The sequence below is a fragment of the Rattus norvegicus genome, chromosome 5 (assembly GCF_021556685.1).
Source record: "Rattus norvegicus strain SHRSP/BbbUtx chromosome 5, alternate assembly SHRSP_T2T, whole genome shotgun sequence".
NCBI classification, from domain to species: Eukaryota; Metazoa; Chordata; class Mammalia; order Rodentia; family Muridae; genus Rattus; species Rattus norvegicus.
In genome coordinates, this window is record NC_141538.1 from 150,022,939 (window position 1) to 150,040,815 (window position 17,877).

At 53.4% G+C, this 17,877-nt stretch overlaps 1 protein-coding gene across 17 annotated transcripts in view; it reads right to left on the minus strand.

The window, feature by feature from the left end:
* Positions 1–17,877, minus strand: part of Ptpru (protein tyrosine phosphatase, receptor type, U) — a 74,321-nt gene extending 56,444 nt beyond the window's left edge. For 11 of the 17 annotated variants that reach the window (XM_087660121.1, XM_087660126.1, XM_087660120.1 and 8 more), the window contains exons 1-3: positions 17,679–17,877; positions 3,459–3,590; positions 270–541 (exon numbers count right to left, since the gene is read on the minus strand). In XM_087660121.1, the coding sequence (XP_087516247.1) occupies positions 270–541; positions 3,459–3,590; positions 17,679–17,751 (477 nt within the window). In that variant the 5' untranslated portion in view covers positions 17,752–17,877. 17 annotated transcript variants of the gene reach the window in all.

Sequence of the window (17,877 nt, forward strand, 5' to 3'; positions counted from 1 at the left end):
GGCTGGTAGTTTCATCCCAACTCTGACAACTCCCTCAAAGCAGCAGAATTCTCCTAGTCAGACAGAATTTCCAGTTGAGCCCTGTTCCAACTCACCCTGGCCTCTGACTCTGTACCCACACTGACCCCAGACTACTCCAAACTCCACCCCAGATTGACTCCTGATGCTGAACAGATATAAATCCCAGCCTAGTCTGACATCAGGGTGGCCTGCCCCCTCCCCTTATCTCCGAACCCAAGCAAGCAGACCATTGACTAAACCCAGCCCACCTGATACTCATTGGGCCAGAAGGTGCTGACAGCCAGTTCAGCCTGATGCCACTGACGGCCGTGGGATCCAGTCATATTCCACACGGCACTGCCCAGAGGGCCCCCGTTCACACGCACATAGACGCCCAGGGTGCCTGGGCTGTGCCCATCCCGGCTAAACAGGAAGTAGCTGAACTGCACACAGTGGGTGTCGTTCTCGCTCAGGGTCTGGAAGATGATATGGGCCCTCTGGCCTGGAGCATGCTGGGAAGCATTAACCATCAAGTAGGCACCTGGAGAGAGAGAAAGGAGACAAGGAGAACTTAGAGGAAGCCAAGGTCACGCTCAGAAGAAGCAGCCACCAGGAATCAAGGATTTGGGGTCTTAAGTTCTCACATGGGGCCGATCCCTCCCCTCCACCATGGTCTGTTTCCCAGAGGAGAGGGCCAGGACAGGAAAAAACACAAACTCAGCCTTGTCAAAACCCACGTGGCCCTTCACCACCCATAAGTCATCACTTTCTCTCTGTGCCATCCTGGGGATTAGGACATACATCACAGGGCCAGTCCCCTGATGTCACTGATTCCAAAGCCTCACATGCTTCCCCATGCCCACCCCAACCCCCACCCCCACACCGTGTGCTTGCCTCTGGCTCGGATCATTCATAAAGCCTGTGACAGTCTTGCTACCAACCTGTCATGCCTCAGGCCTTTGCTGTGTCCTCACACGCAGGCTCCTGAGCCCAAGCTTGATGAATATGTAGGACAGACTGAATGAAAGGATTAACTTCCCTTCCCACCCACACCGGATTCCGACACAAACACCCCAGGTTCCAACCAGAAGATCCTCCATGTGTTATGGAGATGGTGGGGAATGGCTCAGAACCTGGCTGGGGATTATGGCTTCCCTTAGGGTGAGAGGGATGCAGATGCCAAGGAGAGGCCCAAAGCCACCCTTGCACAGCAGCCACTGGGTGCTGCCTCCTCCCCGACTTGGCTGACAGCACATTCAGAGCCTGCTCAGGAGGGCTCCCCAGAGACTCAGTAAAGGAATCTCTTTCATCTCCGTGAGCCTGGAGCTCTGGGAAGGTGGCTGCTGCCTGTGTCCTGCAGGGATAGCAAAGGGACCTCCAGAGCCCTATCCTCACTGGGACCCTAAAAGGGACACACTCTACCAGACACTTGTTAGCCAACTCCTGTGGACTCTTCTCTCCCCTAAGGTAGCTCCCTCTTCCAGTGTGACACCTTCTTGCCTCCTCCTCTGTCCCCTGCAGCCCTCCCTGCTCTGACATGCACCCCTCCACCCCCATCCCCGGGGCTCTCTTTTCTCCCCCTGGCTCTCCTCTGAGTGCAGGTCTCCTTGCTTCATCCCTGTCCACCTGGACTTCCCCCTAGACTGACTATCCACCAAGCTCACCCCTCCCCCTAGACCTAGCTCTTCCCGGAGTCACCAAGGAAGAAGAGGTGAAGACCACAGGTCTGGAAAACATGAATTTATGACAGATTCTTATACCTGAGCACCTACTAAGACCTGGAATGAATGGCTGGGTCTGAGGGTGCACAGAGGTCACACAGAGACCGTGCAGGGTGGGTACCTTTATGCATCCCCCTCAGACAAGCCAAACAGCGATGCCTCTAAAACATATACAAGGATGAAGGACCTTGAAGAAACACACCCAGAGTGACACAGAGGGACAGTGACCAGAGAGGTGAGGAAGGCCACGGTGGAAGTCAAGTCTGCTTCCAGAGTCCAGCCAGAGCCAGTCAGCGCCAGACAGCGCCAACCAGCCCCAAGGGATCCCTCACCTAAAGCTACTAGTCCTCCCACCACTAAGAACCGCCACTTCCCTGGCCTACGCTTGCCAGCAGATGCCATGTTGGCTATGCTGGGAGTTGAACAGCCAAGGCTCTGGGTCACCTCTATAGCAGGACACAGGAGGGAGACTCTGGCTCTCTGTTCTGATGTTGCCTCAGTCTATCCTACAATACTTCAACAGTAATAAACCTGCTCATTTGGCCTCCATCTCTCTTATCCTTTTTCCTTTTAAAAATACATATATGATCGTTTGTATATGCTCGGCTCAAGGAGTGGCACTATTAGGAGGTGTGGCCTTGTTGGAATAGGTGTGTTACTGTGAGCGTGGGCTTTAAGACCATCATCCTAGCTGCCTGGAAGTCAATATTCTGCTAGCCGCCTTCAGATGAAGATGTAGAACTCTCAGCTCTGCCTGCACCATGCCTGCCTGGATGCTGCCATGTTCCCGCCTTGATGATAATGGACTGAACCTCTGAACCTGTAAGCCAGCCCCAATTAAATGTTGTTCTTATAAGAGTTGCTTTAGTCATGGTGTCTGTTCACAGCAGTAAAACCCTAACTAAGACAACATATGTTTTTAAATTTTATATATTTGGATGTTTTGCCTACATGTTTGTGTACCAAATATGTGCAATTCCTTAAGAAGCTGGGAGAAGGCACTGGATTCCCTGGAACTGGAGCTGGTTGTGAGCTGCCATGAGGTACTGGGACTTGAACCCAGGTCCTCTGAAAAAGCAGCTAGTGCTTATAACCACTGAGCCATCTCTTCAGCCTTCTTTTCCTTTTTCTTCCAGTTTAATTTTGGGGGCAGTATCTCACCAAGTAGCCCAGGCTAGCCTAAGACATGTGATCCTTCTGCTTCACATCTATTCTGGTAATTTTTAGTTGATTCTGTACCCAGTAAGGAGGGCCACTAGTGGCCAGGCACTCTCAAAGTGTCCTCAACAATGGCGTCTATACAACTGACACCCTGTGTGCCACCTCTGTACCCTGTCCTATGGGCCACTGTTCTGCCATTTCACAATCAAAACAACAAAGGTTCAGAGAAGTTGAGCAGCTTATTGGAGGTCACTGAGCAGGTAAGATGGTGGGCCAGGATTTGAACCCACGTCTTCATGATTCTGGAATGAGTGCTCTCAAGGCCATCATTTGAGTAGGAGACCAGTACTAGAATCTACACTTAGCCTCCAGACTCCCAGTCTAGTGCTGAAGCGTACACCATTAAGTCGAAGGTGGGAAGGGTTCAGAGTTCCCAAGAAGAGGGCAGAGGTATGTCCAGAGACCCCATGTCATCTCTCCTAGGTATCTTCAAACCCCAGAAAGAGCAGGAGACCCTGGGAAAGAGCTAGAGAAGAACTGGAAGAAGAGAATAATACTGATGGACAGTAGGCTCACCATGGGGCAGGTCTGCAGGGGTCCGGGTGCCAGGGTGGATCCGTACTTGCTCCCACTGGAAGTCATCATACTGAGCCTGGCTGAACTCGCAGGGCACAACCGGGTCACTCGCCTCCTCGAAGGTGCAGCCAGCTGTGAGGATAGGGCCTGGTTGGTTACGCTCAGGCAAGGCCACTGACCATGAGGATCCCAACGCAAGGCTTCAGGTCCCCCCGCTGTCCCCTCCTTCTGTTCAGGCTACACTCTTCCCTCCAACTAACAAAGTTCTCCTACCTGCACCCCAACACCCTCCCCTCATTGTCCCTTAACAACACCAAGACTTCGCATTGGCTTGTCCCCATCACTTCCCAGGATCCCCCATCACTTCCCAGGATCCCCCATCACTTCCCAGGATCCCTATTACATCCCAGGATATCCCGTCACATCCCAGGATACTCCATCACTTCCCAGGATACCTCATCACATCCCAGGATATCCCGTCACATCCCAGGATACCCCATCACATCCCAGGATACCCCATCACATCCCAGGATACCCCATCACTTCCCAGGATACCTCATCATATCCCAGGATACCCCATCACATCCCAGGATATCCCGTCACATCCCAGGATCCCCCATCATATCCCAGGATCCCCCATCACATCCCAGGATACCCCATCACATCCCAGGATACCCCATCACATCTTAGGATACCCCATCACTTCCCAGGATTCCCAACAGCTCAACTATCCATTAGGGTTCTCCTTAATAAAAACAACCATCATTCGTGTTGCATCATACAGCCTCGAGCCAGCCTCCAAGGTCAGCACTAGATTCGTCCCATTTTACTGGCCTGTAAAACGGAGGTCCAGCATAGCCTGATGCTAAGCACCAAATGCAGAATGTCACTTTCTGTGTCCAGTAATAATGAGAGAGACACCAAAGGAATTCACTCAGCCATAGCCCAAGGTCAATTAACTTAGATCTCTGTCCCCAGGGATGTGACGCAGGGAGGTCCTTTGTGGATTGAGCCCATGTTTGACGGGAGGATGTTAATTCTGGTGGTTGAAGATCATGAATAGTAATCTGAATTTGGTAGAGGAAGTGACTGAGGATCTGAGAAACGAAGGGCTTTGCCCGCAGCACAATACAATAGTAGCTCAGTGGTGGACACTGGGTGAAGACGTGGGACAGACATGGGACAGACTTTGGGATTCAGTCTTGGCTTTGCTGTTTGCCATCCCTAACAAAGAGGCATGATACAGGTTCCCCCTAGATGAGGAAAAGAAACCAGATTTGAACCCATGCCCTACCAAAGCTCACACTCCCTAGAAATATGAGAAGGACAGACAGAATGAGCTGCTCCTGGGTCTTAAGAAGAAGAGGGCAGGACAGTTGTAAGCCAGCAGGTGAGTGGCAGTCAGGACAGACAAGTGCCTTCCCTTTGAGGACTGACTGTGTGCGTTTCACCTGTTTGCATGTTTCCACCGGCCCAGTAAGACGACACATGAAAGCACACAGGCAGAATTAGGCATGACCGAGCTCCTCACCGTTGGGGCCTCTCAACTCTTTAAACCCCTCCAGAGAATCGGAAACAATCAGATGTGTGTGTCAGCCCACACCAGGCAGACAGGGTAGTGAGGGAATTGGTGCAGGGAACCCCACAGTGCTTTGTATCTCTTTGTCTGAAAAGCTCCAGTCAGCGCTGTGCCCTGAGGCATGAGGTAAGTGAGTTTTAATGTCATCTTTGTTGGAAGGGCCCCAGCTCACCCTTTGCAAAAAGCCCATTGGGTGGCACAGAAAGAAAGGGTGGCCAGAGTGTGGTCTTACAGGTGAGGGAAGTGCTTACTTCCTGTCCATGGAGGTCCCAGCCAATCACAGGGACAGACTATAGACAAAAGTAAGATTTAGATCCCAGGCTGGAGTCAGTCCCCTCTAGTTCCCACACAAAGGCAAAGTAGTTGCCCCAGGCATCTCCTCCAGGCCCCTGTCAGGCCTGAGGTAACCAGCCCTGTGGTTTCTTCCCAACAATCCTGAGCTAGGCACAAGACCAGACAGGCCTCCCATCCTATCCAGAGCTTACTAAGCTCAGACTAACAGCCAAACTGGGGTCTCTACTAGAACACAACCTAACCTCCTGACCATAATTACATGATTCCCCCAGGTGACTGACCTTAGCCAGAGTGGCTCCCCGTTGTCTGTGCCTAGCCAGAGTGATTCCAGTCTTATCCATATTCCCTAAATGTCAGGCAAATGTCAGTGGCCTCCAGACTCACTGACTCCTGCCCTCCACCAGATGCCCTCTCTATATGACCAGTCAGGATGACCCTTGGGCATAGACTCGAATCATCCAGGGTGACCTCTCAGCCAGAGTGATCATTCTCACTAATCCGTAGTCAGCCCCGGGGCCAGGCCCAGTTCAACTTCATCTCTTAGAGAACATCTCCCAAAGGGAGCCCCATCTCACTCTCACCCCCACCCACACCCCCACCCCAGCTCTCCCAGAGATAGGAACAGCCAGTTCCTCCTGCCAGGGCTTCAGCACCACCACAAGGGGGCGCAAATCACCACCCCCACCTGCCCTGACTACCTACCTTGCCCAACCAGCGTTTACATAGTGACATTGTTATTCCTGTCAAAATAATGGATTCTGAGCGATGCTCAGAAATGACCAGGGGCCATACAGCTGGTGTGAGCAGAGGACACCTGTCTATCCAATGAGAGTAGACACAAAATAAGACTCCGATTTAGTTTCACACTCAAGGCTGATCTCCCCAGACAATGTGATGCACAGTGATGGGTGATGGGCACCCTGAGAGGCACAAGAATGATTAAGGGCTGGGAGGCAGAGTGGGGTGGAGTTCAGTCATAGGGGAACTTTGCCCAGCATGCGTGAGGCCCTAGGTTTGATTCCCCGACTTGGGGAAGGGGTTCAGGGAGAAAAAGAAAGATCTTGCTTTGGGCAGCTTCCTAACCTGAGCCAAGGTGGGAAAATGGAAGCTGAGAAGGATGAAGGTTAAAGGTAGGAAACGGGTTGTCAGCACAGGGAGGTGGAGTCTAATCTGAAGGAAGTGAAGGGAGGAAGAAGGGAAACCCGGTTTGTCCCCAGCAAAGGGATTGACTGACATGATGGGAAACAGGAGACTGAGGCCAGTTCCTAAAGGCCTTGGATGCCAGGGTGAGGAGTTGAACTGGGGCGCCACAGGAGGTGCTGAAGCAAAGAATGCAAGGTCAGGTGGGAACTGGGCACCAAGCTAGCAAATGCTGTGGTTCCTGGTGGAGCGTGGGGTCAGAAACTGGTGAAAAGTAAAGGGGTAGGGCGGGGGGGGGGGGGGGGGGCCTGAGCCAGCATCCTGGATACAAACAGTATGCACGTGAGTCATGTGTGTGCCCATGTGGGTGTGCACACACACACTTTCCCCAGACCAACTCTAGTTCTGAGGCACTAAGTTAGGCAGGAGACAAGGAGAAAAGACAAGGCCCCTCTTTGGGTACCTCATCTCTGCAGCGCGCTCTCAGGGAGGGTGGGTTGAATCAATACGGGGACCCCAATGCTCCTCCGGCTCCAGCTCCAACTTGCCCAGCAACATTCCTCTGCTAATCTCCCCAATCTGGCCAGGCGGTTGCCTGAGCAACCGTCAACCACAATTTGGGAAGAAGGGGGACGGCTTATCCACATCCGGCCAGGCTTAAGGCTGGATGATGTCAGGGACCAGCAACCTCTAGAGAAGCCTGAGAGGAGTCCTCAGGGAGGTCTTACCTCCCCCACCCCGTGTGGTTGGTGTGTGTGTGTGTGTGTGTGTGTGTGTGTGTGTGTGTGTGTGTGTGTGACCATGACAGGACAACTGGAAGATCAGAGAATCTATATCTTAGTTCTGCTGTGCTCCTGGGTCCCTTCATGACTTATCATGGGACCTGCCTTTTCTGACCACAGTCGGGATGATCTCTCATGACCTATTAGACAGCGTGACCCCTTCTCACTGATCTCTGGTCACCCTCAGCCCTGGGTCTTTAGACCAGGCCCCATTCAGCTCCTCAGTGAAGTAGGAACAGGGGCTATGCCTCTGATTTCCGTTGCGTGTGGTAGGCTCCTCTGATCCCAGGCTCAGAGAAGGAGGGAGGCATGAGGATCTGGTTGGGGGTCTTCCTCGGCACCATAAAGGAGTTGCAGGTGAGGCTGGGCTCCATGAAACCCTATCTCCAATAAACCAACAGTAATAGTACAAGTAATAGCATCAAATGGAGTATCCTGGGGGAAAGCGAGCATTCTATGGTGGGCACGAGCCTGGGGGAGGTGGGTATTTGTATAGGGCAGGAAGAGTTGATGTGTGTGTGGGGTGTGTGTGTGCACGAGGGTGTATGTGCATGTGTGTGTGTGTGTGAGAGAGAGAGAGTGTGTGTGTGTGTGTGTGTGTGTGTGTGTGTGTGTTGTATCAGCCTGTCTGTCCTCTTCTAACCAGGGCAGACAAAAGATATGGTCTGGGCCTACCGTACCTGCAGCCATATGTTTTCTGAAGACCTTGAGTAAACAGAGCTTGTTTGCGATGAGATTTTTATTCTCTCTGTTTTGTCAACAAAATGTCCAGTTCCCAGGGGTAGCCCCAGAAGAAACAAAACTTCTCCAGGCAGATTGTAAATAGACAAGCGGACCTCACACAGCCAGGCACAACCCAACCCTAGCCTAGGGACCCCGTATACAAACCCAACAACGCCAGTCTATTTCACGATTCCTCGCTCTTCTAGGTCACTGAATTCGACCCTGGGCATGCTTGCCCAACTCAGCCCTGTCCCAGATGGTCCGCCTAACTCTGGCTGCATAGCAGGCCTCCTTAGCTCTTACCTCCCTTCCTAAAGTCAGGGACTACTCTTAGAGGCCTTTGAAGCCCATCCCTAAGTGCTGTATATAACAGTTGGCCAACTCTGCCCAGACTTAGTAACACCAAGATCCTAGCTGGCCAAGCATCCACCAGCTGCACTAAGTTCAAGGATGTGACTATAGCCTAGAATTCCATAGCATATAGTATAAACTCTATACTATATACTACATACTACAGACTACATATAGTATACAGTATAGAAGAGTATAGTATGATATAGTATAGTATAGTATAGTATAGTATAGTATAGTATAGTATAGTATATATAGTATAGTGCAGACGTCTAAATGGAGGTCTGGCATTCGGAGCCGACTACCAGAACCCTGAGTAACTGGCAGGAAGCACAGTATGGCTGGCAGCAAAACACCTATAAAACCACACAGAGTTCCGCAAGCAACAAGACCACCAAGGGCTGGCCACAGGCAAAGCTGAAACCACCTAAGAAGCCAACACAGAGCCTGGAAGAGCCAACCTCCTGTTATCTTCATTGAGTACGGAAGGAAGCCATCTGCAACTGAGGAACTCGCAGCAGACCCTTTCCCATCTCTAGGGCCACCACAGACCATGAATTTCAGAGTTGATGAGAGTGCTGCCAAATTGTCGGTCCAGGGCTGGACCCCGGAGATAAGGGGAGGGTCTCACTGTGCAGAAGTACAGTGGGAAGAACACACAGATCCCCTGCCCTACACCACAGCCAGATAAAGACACTGTGGGCTAAAGCAGTTCAGGTGTGTGACAGGCTCCATGCAGAGGGAGGGCCATGTGCCGCCATGTGGTGTGGGCTAGAGATACAGAGTGCAACAGACAGAATCCTGTAACTCTGCGCAAGGCTGCAGAGCACAGCACGCACACACACGCAGACACACACACACACACACAGCACTTACATCTGCTAGGCATAGTAGAGCTGGTCAGGGCTGTGCAGTGTGAATGGAACCACATTCATCTTGAGTATATATCGCCATGTGGGGTTGTGGCAGAATGGAGGGTGTGGTAGGCTCAAGCCTTTCTTCTGCTCCTGTCACCAGCATAGGACCTGGTACAGAACAGGAGCCTCCTCATAGAAAGGGTCAGTCCACCATAGGCATGCAGCCGGTGCAGGGATACAGGAAGGAAAGGATGGAGCCGCATGGAAAGTGCATGGCAGGACAGCTGTGGGACAGGACGGAGGTTCTGATCCTCAGGCTGCAGAGCCAAGCACGGAATGGCAATCTAGTCCCGAACGGAAACTGAACATAGCCTTTGGGAGGCGGGTGTGTGCAGACTCCAGGGATGGCTGAGCGGTGGCACAAAACCAAAGCGCTGTGATGACAGTGATGACGCCCCGTGGCACAGTGGATTCAGTTCAAGGGCTCTGGGTCTTGAAACTCAGTGGAGTTCTCACAACCTGGCTGAAAGCCATTTCCTCTCAATGGAACCATCCCCTTTTGGAGGGAGTGGGGAGAGGAGACAGTCACACAACTTAGCGGGCTTTGAAGAGCTTGGGAAGTTCCAGGATTCAAGAGACCTTCTCCAAGGTTATGTAAGCAGTAACAGCTCCTGGAGAGAGAAGGCTCTCTCCGCAAGCTGCCAGGGGTGAGGCTCTCAAGAGTCATTCCCCATGCAGGGGTGGGCTTTTCCTAAATGCGGTTGCTTTTGAACTATCAGTGTTTCTGCAAGGAACCAACGCCATTAAACTCCACACAGCAACCTAGACTTGGAAGGAATCCTGTCTTTGGTCTGTGAACAGTGTTAATTCACGTCTCCCCAGGAAAAGTCACACAATGCAACCCTACAGAGAACAGGTGCAGGTTGACTCTCTGGGTGCCGGGTCCTGTGCTGGTCAGAGGCAATGCAAACCTCAAGCTGTCCCCAAGACCAGCAAAGAGTCCCCAGGTATGTGCAATATGAAGCAGAAATGTGCTGCCTGGAGGACACACAGAATTGTGGCCCTCCTGGTGCTAGCCACAGAAAACTGTCCACAGCCAGCACCTAGACACCTCCATTGTGATATACTCAGTGGAGAAGCTGAGCTAACACAGGGACAGCTGTGGTGCGGGGTGGCAGCTGAGCCATTAGATGCAATCCAGTGGGGTAGAGTGAAGGGGAGAGACAATGAGGCGATGTATACTGTGTTCCTGAAACGAGATGGGCAGCATGTAGAGGAGCTGTGCCTAGAAATGAGAGGATCTAAATGGCCAGGGCCGTGCGGATGCCCAGTGCAAACAATGGGCACACCAGGTGCCAACATACAGTATAACGGCAGTAGGCCATGTGTTGGGAGTGAGCTGCCCCGTGAGGTACTGTGCCCAAAGCCCAGGTGAGTCTACATGCCTGATGAGACAGACTGCTCTTAAGGTAAACGTGCAGAGAGAGTAGTTCTAGAAAGCCATGCTCTCAGGCCTGGTGCCATGGGAGGCATCTCTACCCAGACACGCAGAAGGGGCTTCGATCCTGATGTAACCCTGGTATCCAGCAGAGTGGGTTTCATACCGTGGGTGAGAGCCACAAGGGAAGTGCATGGCAAGCAGCTGCAGGACGGAGGTTCTGATCAGCAGGATGCTGCACAAGTGGAAGAATGCGGAAACTCCAGAGAAACCCCAAATCACTGTGGCCCAGCATCCCTAAGTCACAGAGCATTGCAACAGCAGTCGCCACAGCATAGGCTGAGTCACAGAGAAGTACAAGGGAGACCAGGTCCAGAAACCCCCAGACAGCACATGCCCGGAGCAACCAGGCCAGAGATACAGTGCCTCTGGCTGCTGTGCGACAGACATAGGTACGTTTCGAAGGTGCCGTGGGAGGCACAGTAGAAGTCTCTGGGGGTCATACTGGCAGGGAGTCCGTGGCTGAGTCTGCCACGCTGAACTGCCTGTGAGACAGGGGCCAATCCGGCTTCCACTATCCTGTGGGCCTCTGTCCACCATCACTCTCCCCATCCTCCAACATATTCCAGAGATTCAAGGGCGCAGGACGAAGGCACTGCTGCTCACCTGATCACAGGACAAGGCAGTACCGAACTCAGCACACTCCCCAGGCCTTCCTCTCTGACAAGGCCTTTGTACTGGCGGACAGACAATGGGCTTGGATTCTACTGAAAATCGTTTGGACAATTACAGTGCATCACCTGGCCCCCAGCCCAGTGTAGGGCAGTATGAGGCAGGACAGGAGAGACAGAGGGAGGGCCTATTAGATTAGAACCTGGTACAACATGTGGGGTGAACAGAAGGCAGATGGCGGGGGGAGGATCGACCCCAACAAGCCTGGATCCTCACTCCTCCCTCAAAACTACCATCACCTTTCGCCAGGCTTGGACTTCATCAGGAGCCAAGAGCGATCTTTTCCAAGCCCACAGGAGGCCTGCAAACACTCACGCACACATTATTTAAGAATAATCCACACTCCCGTGGCACTCGCTATGCACCAGGATATGTTCTAGATTAAATATGTCCGAATATAAAACACATCCCATCATCCTGGGCACTGTGGGACATCTCCATCCTCATCTCCCAAGTAGGATCACTCCAAGACCCAGAGAGGTCATTATCCACCCAGATGTCACACAGCTAGAAACACTGGAACCGGAATGAGAACTCAGATGTTGTGGTCTTGGAGCCTGTGTTCCAACCCCGCATAAACACTCTAGGCCAAAACACGCATTTACTTACACACATGTCCTCAACAAGAAGGATCCACAGGCATGAGCGAACACACACGCCCATTCTGAACAACATGCATCCCATTCTTTCAGGTTTCTGTCCCCTCTCAGTTGTCATCAGTCTCCCTGGCTGTCTTTCATCTGCCTACTGGGTATCCCATCATGGCTACCCCCAGACCCCCGTCGCACCCTCAGCTCCAGACCTGCCCCTCTAGCCTGATTGAGGTCCTCCCTACAGGTATCCCCAAGTCCACTTCCCACTATTCCGTTCCAATCCTTTTTCTAGCTTCTCCTTCAAACCTCAACAATGACCCACACCCACCCCAAGTGCCTTTCTCTTCTCCCCTTTGGGTCCAGGTCTAAGTCCTGAGCTCTATGTGGTAGAAATCTATTCAAGATCCCCCCAGGGGTCAACATGGGCACAGCATTTTCAGAGGTGGGCCCCACCACTTAGAAAGGCAGCTTATGGTCATCATGCCAGCCTTAGGAGAACTGTCCACCCACTGCCACATTCAGTGGGTGGGAGCAGGGTAGCTTTACTGTGCCGGTGACAGCAGGAGTGGAGCGTCTCAGCAAACAGCACTGAATGGGAACAGGTAGAGAGCAAGAGGGCAAGGCAGGCTCTGGATTATAAAGCAGATGGGTAGGGGTGGAGTTAAGGGACAAATGATACATTGGAAGCTGATTCCTAGAGAATGGGCTAATGGGCTACCTGGGCTGCCATGTGACAGCCTTACAAAGGGCACTTGGGTCCCAAGGCAGAGGAGAGGCTACTGGAACAGGTAAGATGTAATGAAGAGTGTTAGGGGCCGGGGAGCATGGGGCTGCTGCACATGTCTGCCCACACCAGCTCCACTCTCTGCAGAGCCCAGGCCGCACTAAAGCTCTGTAGGCTTTGTCTCTTTAGACCAGTGCTTCTCAACCTTCCGAACGCTGCGATGACCCTTTCCTACAGTTCCTCGTGTCATGTCCCCAACCCTAAAATTATATCCACTGCCACTTCAGAACCGTAATTTCCCTACCGTTGTGAATCACAATATAAATATCTAATATGCAGGATATCTGATATTCAACCCCCAAAGGGGGTCGAGACCCACAGATTGAGAACTGCTCCTTTAGACGGTCCCCAGAACATTCTACAAGTGTGGGAATGTCTTCTACTGAGGGACAACCACTAGCAATGTGTAACAGTTGATGTCTCAAAACTTGGCGACTGCAACCGATGGACTAAATTAGTATTTTAATTAATCGTACCTAATTTAAATGGAATTTACATGTGAGTAACAGCCCCCCCCCCAAAGAAAGAGCATTGCCATCACTGGGGAAGGCTCTGTTGCTTAGGGTGGTCTGGACTGATGGCTATGGACCCACAGAACCTGGAGGCACCAGCCTGTAGATCCACTGGACTATCCTCTGCACCCCAAGATTCTCATACCCTAGGATAGGTGCACCCGCTCTGAGGCACAGAGAAGCTAGCCACCCAGACAACTCTACCATTCCAGGAATGAAGTGCTGGGGGCTCCCCATACGTCATAGTAACTGTTTCTCCCCAACTCCAAGCTCAGATCTAGTCACACCAAGCTCACCAGGCAACTCGACACCCTGACAGGCCATGCATACACAGACTCGGTGCCCCTGCCCTGCATTTTCCCTGCCCTGCATTTTACACACATGTCTAAACACACACGCATGTCCCGCCTGCTCTGGCTGCCTAGGCCACGGGAAAACACCTGTATACCTCTCTGTCTGTCTCTCCAGCTCAGGGACAGACCCTCGGGATCCAGGAGGGAGACTGTGGTCTCCTCTACCTAGCCCAAGATCTGCAACTGAGGATTGAAGGAATGTCCACCTAACATGGGCCCTCCTCCCTTCTCCCTGCTTCCTCTTTCCTCCTCCCTCCTCCCTTCTCCCTTCTCCCGACGTTCAGACTAACGGTTGAGACTCCAAGCCTCACCAACGGTTGTCCTGATCACAGTAGGCTGAAACTCTCTGGATTGGACAAGCTGAGCCAGCTGCTAGGGGTGGGGCCAGGGCAGGGAGCGGAGCAGCAGCAGTCTGTGGGGGAGGGGCCCTCCGGCAAGAGCCCTCTCCCTTCAGTCTCTGCCAGAGACTCAACCTCTTTAACTCGCAGCTCCCAGATGACACTTTCTGGACTCGGCCTTTTCACAACATAACACCATCCACCGGCAGAATCTTCCAGATTCTTACCGAGGGAAAAACAAAAAAAAACAAAAAAAAACTCTTCCTTCCCTTCTGCCTTCAATGGAGTCATTGCGCCCCCATCTGGCATCTCCAGCCCTGAATTTGACCTGCTTGACTCCATTCATTCATTCATTTTTTTTTTCAATACGAAAAGTTGTCCTGACTAGCATGGAATTCACCGTGCAACTCAGGATGACCTCAAACTTGCAATCAATTCCCTTGCCTCAGCGTCTCCCCTCTCCCAGTGCTTGGATTACAGCACTGAACTGTATCACCCAGTTTCACTCATTCTAGTACTCCACAGCCATTTACTTGGACTAGAAGGCTCAGTCAGACCTTGTGCCTGGTGCATTTGAAGGTACATGGTGACTTTCCTCACAGAGCTCCTGATCTTGTAAAGGTGGCAGGACCAAGAGACTGTAATTATAACCTAATATAAAAAACCTAATCAACTTCTCCCTTCCCTCTCCTGGGCCCAAACAGAGAAAAACCAAGAAAGGCTTCAATGAAGAAGTGATATCTAAGCTGAGAAACAAACTAGGGGCTCACAATGGAAACTGTGGAATCACAGAGAGAAAGCAATTTGTACATGGTGCCGAGAAGAGATAGTGGGTAGTGGGTACTTAGGGACTACTGGTAGATAAGGCTAGCCAGATCATAGGATCCCAAGATGAGGTGGACCAGGCAGAGACTAGAACACTGATGGGGCTGAGAAGGAAAGACTTTAACTGTGAAAGTAACAGGGAGCTTTGATGAGAATTGGAAGAGGGGTTTAATGCATGCATTTTAGGAAGAACCCTGACACTGTGGAAGGAAGATGCTACTGCCTTTCTGTAAGTGGACGACGGCTGAGGAGGGAGAAAAAGGAAAGATGGAGGAGACATAGGTTACTTCAAGACACAAAGGGAAGGCACAAAGCTCCTGTCACTCTGGCTGACCTAGCTGGTACCACAAGCCCAGTTAGGGCCAGCCTGGAGGATAGCAGCATGCCCCCAGCTAACAGGGTACAGTCCTGGATCTCTGATGCCACTGGACAGAAGCAGGAGGCAGCCTGGAAGTGTGGCATAGGATCCAGGCCACCCTCCTGGCTTCCTGCCTAGCCTCCCTTTTCAGCCCCAGAGAGAAGGCTGCCCTGACAAGCCCTCTTTGCCTAACCTGAAACCACAGGGCACCTCTCCCTCATTCCTGATGCCCACAATTCCAGCGACCAAAAAGATAGATTGAGCCAGAGCACTCAGTGGGATAATTACTGCCAGGTGTGCTCTGCACAGAGACACCCTACACAGACCCCCACTGCGTGACTAAGGAGGTAGGCAGGGAACTGGATCCACTCCCTAGACTGAAGACAGAGGGCTGCCACCTCCCTTCTGCCCAGAGCTTCTGAATCGATCTCTAATTGTAAGAGCTTCAAAGGTGCCAGGAGCTTGAGAGGTAAAGAGACTTACCCAAGGTCACACACAGCAAGTAGCAGAGACAGAATTTGAGTCCATGTTGCCCCTGGCTTCAAGTTAGCCCCTAGGGCTTTACCACACCCCCTCCAACCCATCTTCTCTGATTCCCAGATAGGGGACTTAACCTTCTACCAAGTAATACGCGATCATTATTAAGATCATGAAGCCAACGGAGAAACTGAGGCTCAGGAATGAGAATAACCTGCAGTAGGTCTCACTCTCAAACATTGATCCTGACAGTCCACTACTGTGGTGATTGAGGCTCTCACGTTTATTCTCCAATCAAGGTGATGGGGTGGGGAGTGCAAAGGGTTCGATCTCAAAGTGGGGGAAGGTGGGAGGGGTTGAGAAAGGTCTAAGAGGCAGATACCAGGAGGTCAAAACTGAAGCTGAGCAGGGCAAGGCCAGGACAGCTCACGAGACGCCCCAGCGGGGGCGGGGCCGTGAACTAGATCCCGGAGGCTCGCAGTCTGGGGCAGGCGGCCTGGAGTCTCTCTCCCGGCCCAAGGCAGCAGCGCGTGTCTCGGCTCTGCTTCCACCCCGGGCGGCTCCCAGCTACCCCACGCCGGGTGGCGGGAGCCAGGGGAGGAGGAAACCCTGGAAAAGAGCGGGCGCACGCCCGCTGGAGGGGATGAGGCCTGAGGTCCAGGCCTCAGGAAAGGATGGTGGACCACGCACACACACAAGCACACCGACACTCCGTCAACAGAGCACACGATGCGATGCACTCGCGGACGCACAGACACAGGCACTGGACACACATTCAGACATACGAATGCACACACACCCTTCATAGGACACCAGGCTCCAAAGCACACTCAGGCACACGATCACACCGCAGGCCGAGGGGGAGCCCCACGCACACATTTACACGCGCACACACACGTCCGCACGCGCGCGCCCCGCTGGCCGGGAGGCCGCACAAAGTTGCAAAGCAGACGCAGGCAGCGTCCCCAGGGACCGCGGCGTCCCCAACGCCTCTGGCGGGCTACGATGGGGACGCTGTCCCGCGGCCTCCAGCCAGGCCTTGCGGGGGCCCCGACGCCGCAGCCCCGCCCGCAACCGGGTGCGCCCCACTGCTCTCCCCACCCGGGCGCCCCGCGGCCCTGGCGCCGCCTGGGATCAGCCGCCAGCCAGCGCCGCTTGGAACTTGCGAAACAACAAACCGCCCGAAATGTCGGAGTCGGCGGCTACAGCCGCGTCTCTCCCCCTTCCTTCCCTCGCCAGCCGCAGGGCCGCCCCAGCCTCCGAGGGATGCCACCGCGACAACTTGTTCCGGCCCGGTGCGCCACGCACACGCGCGCGCTATCACACACACACACACACACACACACACACACGCACACGCACACACACGCACACACACACACCCTCGGTTCCCTGCCACACTCGACCACGGCCCAGGAGCACCCCAAGCTCGCAGCGTCCCTAGCCACGTAACCACAGCTCACCGACACACTCACATCCACTCTAAACACGCTCCCCCACACGCATTCCCCGCATCTCTGACATTCACTCGGACCCATACAGCACCGTACACCCCAAACACTCCCACAGGGTCACTCGTGGGCACAGCGCACAGATACACAGGCTCCAACCAGGTTCCCACGACTGCACACGCACACACACTATACACACGTTCCGGGGCCCACACTGGGGCAGGATCCACAGAGCCCTCACAGCACACGCATAAACAAACACGCGGGTTTTCAAATGCACCAGCACCAGCACTCCCGCCTGGGGAATACAAAACAGCCTACAAATGCAACACAGTATCAAACGCAACTCTAGTCAAGCCACAGAAACTCAGACCCACAACCCACTTGGCAGCATGGACAAACATGAGCCAGCGCACACCCGGTGCCCCACGCAGGCGACACACCAGCACACTCGCATCCGCGGTACACACTCAACCTCAGCTTGCACACAAACTACAGACACAGAGGCCACAGACACTCATGCGACCACAGAGAGCATGCGACCGAACGTCCCGCACTCCAACACCGGCGACCAGCCATCTCCGGCCCCTCGGGCACTCGCGGGATAAGCTTGGAGGGACCGCGCGCGCTTACCTGCGGGAGTCTCGGTCTCGGGCGCGCAGAACTGGAAGGTGAGCGCCAGGACCAGAGCCTGAGCTCGGGCCATGGCTGGGGCGCCGCCGCCTGGGTCCTGGAGACCGGTAGCTGGGGAGGCGACGCCTCCGGAGCCGAAGCCGGAGCCCAAGGCGAGCGGGAGCGGTAGCGGAGCAGCGCCGCGCGGAGCGGGACTGGC